The sequence below is a fragment of the Alosa sapidissima genome, chromosome 3 (genome assembly GCF_018492685.1).
Source record: "Alosa sapidissima isolate fAloSap1 chromosome 3, fAloSap1.pri, whole genome shotgun sequence".
NCBI lineage: Eukaryota > Metazoa > Chordata > Actinopteri > Clupeiformes > Clupeidae > Alosa > Alosa sapidissima.
The window spans coordinates 41,415,631-41,423,130 of record NC_055959.1 but is presented as its reverse complement, the minus strand read 5'-3'; the positions used below and the strand labels follow the sequence as shown (position 1 = coordinate 41,423,130).

At 43.7% G+C, this 7,500-nt stretch overlaps 1 protein-coding gene across 1 annotated transcript in view; it reads right to left on the bottom strand.

Moving 5' to 3' along the window:
• Positions 1-7,500, bottom strand: part of LOC121706223 (disintegrin and metalloproteinase domain-containing protein 11-like) — a 95,908-nt gene that overhangs the window by 71,600 nt on the left and 16,808 nt on the right. The window contains exon 3 of the mRNA XM_042087758.1: positions 4,963-5,023. Within this exon, the coding sequence (XP_041943692.1) occupies positions 4,963-5,023 (61 nt within the window). The remainder of the gene's footprint in view (positions 1-4,962; positions 5,024-7,500) is intronic.

The following is a 7,500-nucleotide window of genomic DNA, read 5'->3' as shown; positions in this document are numbered from 1 at the left end:
TCCTACTGCGCCTCCTACTGCGCCTCTCTCTCTCCTACTGCGCCTCCTACTGCACCTCCTACTGTGCCTCCTACTGCACCTCCTACTGCACCTCCTACTGCGCCTCTCTCTCTCCTACTGCAGCTCCTACTGCACCTCCTACTGTGCCTCCTACTGCACCTCCTACTGCACCTCCTACTGCGCCACTCTCTCTCCTACTGCACCTCCTACTGCACCTCCTACTGTGCCACTCTCTCTCCTACTGCACCTCCTACTGTGCCTCCTACTGCACCTCCTACTGCACCACTCTCCCTCCTACTGCACCTCCTACTGCGCCTCCTACTGCGCCTCTCTCTCTCCTACTGCGCCTCCTACTGCACCTCCTACTGTGCCTCCTACTGCACCTCCTACTGCGCCTCCTACTGCACCTCCTACTGCACCTCCTACTGCGCCTCTCTCTCCTACTGTGCCTCCTACTGCACCTCCTACTGTGCCACTCTCTCTCCTACTGCACCTCCTACTGTGCCTCCTACTGCACCTCCTACTGCACCACTCTCCCTCCTACTGCACCTCCTACTGCGCCTCCTACTGCGCCTCTCTCTCTCCTACTGCACCTCCTACTGCGCCTCCTACTGCACCTCCTACTGCACCTCCTACTGCGCCACTCTCTCTCCTACTGCGCCTCCTACTGCACCTCTCTCTCTCCTACTGCGCCTCCTACTGCACCTCTCTCTCTCCTACTGCACCACTCTCTCTCCTACTGCACCTCTCTCCTCCTGGGTGCATTGGGCTCTCGGTCACGGCAGGTGTGGAAGCGTGCAAAAAAAGTGCTGAGGTGTTTCACCAACTCCTGAGGTGGGGGACGGGCATGGTTTGTGTGCATGGATGTGTGTGGATGTGTGTGAGTGTGTGTGTGTGTGTGTGTGTGTGTGTGTGTGTGTGTGTGTGTGTGTGCGCGCCAGGGGGTTATAAGACCAAAGCAAATTCACCAGTGGGTCGATACAGACAACAGACAGTTGTGAATCAATTTCAATTACACACACACACACACCCCCACCCCCACACACACATACACACACACACACCTCAATCCCAGAAATTGAATACCCCAAGCTTGGCAAAGATAGAGTAGAGTGTGTGTGTGTGTGTGTGTGTGTGTGTGTGTTTGTGTAATACAATGAGATAAATGTCTGGCAGAGATAGTGTCTGTGTGTGTGTGTGTGTGTACTGGGTGCATTACATAAGGGATAACGTATGGAACGCGGTCATTATCAGGAAAATAATTCCCGACAGGGTGAACCGGACTTCTTGCTTCGCCTTGAAGGGACTTATTATGACACTTGTGTTCAGATCAGGGAGAAACCAGATGTCTACTGAATTTGAATTCTTACAGAACTTGATAATGCCAATAATATTATCAATATATCTATATAAATATCTAAATATATAATAAATATATCTATCAGTGGTAATATCTATAAATATACTGCTCAAAAAATTAAGGGAACACTTCAATCATACACTGGTATCGGTACTCTGACACTGTTTGGTTCTGAGCACAAGTAAAACTTTTGAGGCTAGTGTTTTATTTTGCAAGAACTGTCAGACATTCTGTGAATGTAGTTTGAGAATGGAGAAAAGGGTGGAATGTTTAAAAAAATGTGTTTTAACAATTGTGGAAAACTGTAAGTGTTTTTGAGCAGTATATATAAATATATCTATATAAATATATAAATATATCTGGCAGTGGTAATTTTGAAGGGATCATCCCTATGTTCCCAGGGTCCTATGTTCCTCAGATTAATATGGTATATAATGAGAACATGAAAAGGGGTCCTATATTCCCCAGTTAGAGCGTTCTACTGTATGTTCCCAGGGTCCTATGTTCCCATGCAGGGTCCTGTCTTTCTTGTTGATTTGTGCTTATTCCATCAGACAAATAAAGATGAACAAAAAACAGTATTTTATGTGTAAAACTTTTGCAATCAACGATTTTATCTGTGAAAAAAAATCTGTTTCTTGTTGAAACCTGGCTAACTTGCAGATGGTGCAGCTGTTCTTGTTGAGAACTCAATTAGGCAGGGTAAACGAGGGGGTGGAGTTATTTTTTCAAATAAATATACTAGAGTTAATTTTGCCAACTTCTCTTCACTCTGAAGGCTGACGCCCATCACTTACTATGATTGGATAATTGTAAATGGCGATTTCAATATCCATGTCAATAAGACGACTGATGCTAAAGCCAGTAAGTTCCTTAATGCTTTGGACAATTATTATCCCAGCGAATCGTTTGTTCTTATCTTGCACGTCTCTTTTTTTGAGCAACGCGCCTAGGGGTGTGGCAATTATCCTTGGCTGCCAATGATGTCTTTAGACGTCAATTTAAATACAACCGTTGACTGCCGATGACGTCTATACATCAGTTACGTTTTTTAAAACGGGGGGGGGGGGGCTGGGGAACGATCTGTTGGAGCTTGTCACTAAAAATCAGGCTTGTAAACAGAGAATGTACTAGAGAACTGACCCACTAGGTGGCCGCAGTGCCCCTTCGCATAGGAGATGAGTAAAGACCATAGACATGGGAGATGAGTAAAGACCATAGACAGTAGATGAGTAAAGACCATAGACAGTAGATGAGTAAAGACCATAGACATTAGATCGCATGGGAGATGAGTAAAGACCATAGACATTAGATCGCATGGGAGATGAATAGAGACCATAGACATTAGATCGCATGGGAGATGAATAGAGACCATAGACATTAGATCGCATGGGAGATGAGTAAAGACCATAGACATTAGATCGCATGGGAGATGAGTAAAGACCATAGACAGTAGATGAGTAGAGACCATAGACATTAGATCGCAGTGTGGAGGTGCATTAGTGCCTACAGCATGGGCATCTATGACTGTGTGGAGGTGCATTAGTGTCTACAGCATGGGCATCTATGATGGTGTGGAGGTGCATTAGTGCAGCATGGGCATCTATGACAGTGTGGAGGTGCATTAGTGCAGCATGGGCATCTATGACGGTGTGGAGGTGCATTAGTGCAACATGGGCATCTATGACAGTGTGGAGGTGCATTAGTGCAGCATGGGCATCTATGATGGTGTGGAGGTGCATTAGTGCAGCATGGGCATCTATGACAGTGTGGAGGTGCATTAGTGCCTACAGCATGGGCATCTATGGCGTTGTGGAGGTGCATTAGTGCCTACAGCATGGGCATCTATGGCGTTGTGGAGGTGCATTAGTGTCTACAGCATGGGCATCTATGACGGTGTGGAGGTGCATTAGTGCAACATGGGCATCTATGACAGTGTGGAGGTGCATTAGTGCCTACAGCATGGGCATCTATGGCGTTGTGGAGGTGCATTAGTGTCTACAGCATGGGCATCTATGACGGTGTGGAGGTGCATTAGTGCAACATGGGCATCTATGACGGTGTGGAGGTGCATTAGTGCAGCATGGGCATCTATGATGGTGTGGAGGTGCATTAGTGCCTACAGCATGGGCATCTATGATGGTGTGGAGGGGCATTAGTGCAGCATGGGCATCTATGATGGTGTGGAGGTGCATTAGTGCAGCATGGGCATCTATGATGGTGTGGAGGTGCATTAGTGCAACATGGGCATCTATGACGGTGTGGAGGGGCATTAGTGCAGCATGGGCATCTATGATGGTGTGGAGGTGCATTAGTGCAGCATGGGCATCTATGACGGTGTGGAGGGGCATTAGTGCAGCATGGGCATCTATGACTGTGTGGAGGTGCATTAGTGCAACATGGGCATCTATGATGGTGTGGAGGTGCATTAGTGTCTACAGCATGGGCATCTATGACTGTGTGGAGGTGCATTAGTGCCTAAAGCATGGGCATCTATGACAGTGTGGAGGTGCATTAGTGCCTACAGCATGGGCATCTATGACAGTGTGGAGGTGCATTAGTGCAACATGGGCATCTATGGCATTGTGGAGGTGCATTAGTGTCTACAGCATGGGCATCTATGACAGTGTGGAGGTGCATTAGTGCAACATGGGCATCTATGACGGTGTGGAGGTGCATTAGTGCCTACAGCATGGGCATCTTGCACATCTGGCAAGGCACAATCAATTCTGAAAGATGTATACAGGTTTTGAGCAACATATACTGCCATCCAGGCAAGGTCTTTTCTAGGGAAGAAGAATATTTTAGGAAAACAATGCCAAAATGAATTCTGCACATATTTAACTGGTATTTCTCCATAGAGGAAGAGTCCAGGTGCTAAAATTGCCTGTCAAATTAGGTGCATCATGGAATGAAAAACATGATTAAGAAGACCCCATACTGTTGAGCAACTGAAATCCTATATCGGGCAGGAATGGAACCACATTTCATTCTCAAAACTCTAACAACTGGTCTCTTCAGTTCCTAAACATTTATAGAATTGAAATGAAGCAGTAAAGAAGCACAGTGGTAAACATTCCCTGTCCCTGTTGCTAGTACCAAATTCAAAACATGTATTTTCCATGAAATAGTCAAAATTTTCATTTTCAACATTAATATGTTGTCCATTTTGCTGCTAAATATGGGTTTACAAGACTTGTATATTTTCACATTGTGTTTATATTTGCATTTTACACAACGTCCCAACTTTTTCTGATGTGGGGTTGTACTTACATGGACACATGCTATGCCTCAAAGCTGTTAAAAAACAGTAATGTCCTAAACAATTGTGGGTATAAATGTAACGTCATTGTCTTAATCTTTGTTAGTTTGGGTTATATACACAAAATGTGTGTTGATTTACAGATTTGTGGACTCTAAAAAAAAGGCTAAACAATAATCAAAAAAACAATTATTATCAAATAAACAATTATTATCAAATAAACAATTTGATAAATCAAAGTACTGTTCTGTGTCAGCTATAATTGGTATCCTCTCCATCTGGAAAGGAGTAAAGAATTAAAATGTGTATGTGTGTGTGTGTGTGTGTGTGTGTTTCTTACCTGGACACTGAGGTGTTAGTTGTAGGTTGGGCATGCGCAACACGGCATGCACATTTGAATCCTGTAAAGAAACACCACATGACCTTTAATCTTTATGCTTTAAAGAAACACCACATGACCATTAATCTTTATGCTTTAAAATCAAAAAAATCATGACAGCTGAACAGCCAACAGCAGATATCCCATCATTAGAAGCTGAGAGTATGAAGGTTATTATGGGATATTCAGGATATCTGTTTTGCTCCATCCTGAACAGAGTAGGAAGGTACAGGATATCATGTGGAATGCATAGTGTGAAGGTGCGGAATATCATGTGGATTGCTGTTCTATATGGGATATCATGTGGAAAGCTGTTCTGGATATCATGTGGATAGCTGTTCTATACGGAATATAATTCAGGATAGCTGTTCTGTATGGAATATCATGTGGAAAGCATATTATGGTCTGTGATATTATGTGGAAAGCATAATAGTGTAAGGGTTGTGATCTGGTTGCTTATAGACATGCTTACGCAAATACAACTTTAAAATGTGTATTCATATTTGAAAATATATTCATATTATGAAATATAGTATAATGAGAACATACATACGCTATCTAACTAACTACATACGCTATCATACGCTAGCTTGCTAACCATGTGAGATATGAGTTTGTAGCGGTATGGCATAAGGCGTATGTAGTTAGCTTGCTAACCATATTAATATGTAGCATTGTGGCATAAGGCTTATGTAGTTAGCTTGCTAACCATGTGACATATAAATATGTAGCATTGTGGCATATGGCGTATGTAGTTAGCTTGCTAACCATATGACTTATGTAGCATTGTGTCATAAGGCTTATGTAGTTAGCTTGCTAACCATATGACTTATGTAGCATTGTGGCATAGGCTTATGTAGTTAGCTTGCTAACCATGTGACATATGAATATGTAGCATTGTGGCATAAGGCTTATGTAGTTAGCTTGCTAACCATATGACTTATGTAGCATTGTGTCATAAGGCTTATGTAGTTAGCTTGCTAACCATATGACTTATGTAGCATTGTGGCATAAGGCTTATGTAGTTAGCTTGCTAACCATGTGACATATGAATATGTAGCATTGTGGCATAAGGCTTATGTAGTTAGCTTGCTAACCATGTGACATATGAATATGTAGCATTGTGGCATAAGGCTTATGTAGTTAGCTTGCTAACTGACCTAAAATGGCTTTGGTGTTCTCCAGAGGCACGCATGCTCAGAGTACATAGGGCAATTTGAGCCTGATACATGCGAACACATGCAGGAGTTGAGGCTGACTGAGCGAATACACGCACATACACATGCAGGAGTTATTTGACTCTCTCTCTCTCTCTCACACACACACACACACACTCAAACACATGCAGGAGTTATTTGACTTTCAATTGCATTATCTGGGTGTGTTAGTCTGACTATAAGAACTGCCATTTCGTCTGATTTCATGCACATGCACTTTAAAGGAGAATTCCGGTGTGATATTGACCTAAAGTGTGTTGAAACATGATACCGAGTGTGAACGTATGTCTCATAGCCCATCTCGGCTTGTCCCCTGCACTCCAAAATCTGGCGCTAGTTAGCCGATGCTACCAACAGCTTTTTCAATGGTGGTGCTTCAGCATCGGGCTAGCCATGCAAATAAATCACTGTTTTACACCATTTACGAGGCTCAATGTATCTCCACACTTCATTGATAGACTTCCGAGGGCCCTGACATTTAAAACGAGACATTGAGAACTTTGAAAAAGCACTGGTAGTTTACTTACAAGACGATTTATGCAGACAGTATCTTCACGAAGTTTAGCGTTTGCAGCCATCTTGAATTTAGTCACGATAAGTCGAGCGACAAGTAAGAATGAACAGGTATGATAAGGGATCAGATTCCAAAAATAATTCAGTGGAAATGCATGGATTCCAGTTTCTTCCAGTAGCAGCAGCTGGAATCCATGCATTTCCACAGTATTATTTTTGGAATCTGATCCCTTATCATTAGATTTTGGTGTGCAGGGGACAAGCCGAGATGGGCTATGAGACATACGTTCACACTCAGTATCATGTTTCAACACACTTTAGGTCAATATCACATCGGAATTCTCCTTTAAAAAGTCCCGTTTAATTCAGACGTACTGTAAACGTACTGACTGGCTCTCTGATAGAGTGGGGGGGGGGGGGGGGGGGGCGGGTCACCGATCAGTGTGTGTGTGGGGGGGGGGGGGCTGAGCTGAGAGTAGATGAGTTCCACTAGAGGGCTCAAGTGTCACACTGAGAGCTCTACAGAGGTCAAAGGTCACAAGGTCGGTCACTGCTCCACTGCCCCAGAGAGGTCGGGTACTTTCCCACAACTGCATTCACTTGACAGAATTACACCACATGCATAATGCCTACCTACTTACCACACACACACACACACACACACAGACACACACAGACACACACACACTCACACACTCACACACACACACACACATCCACACAATTACACCACATGCATAATGCCTACCTACTTACCACACACACGTAC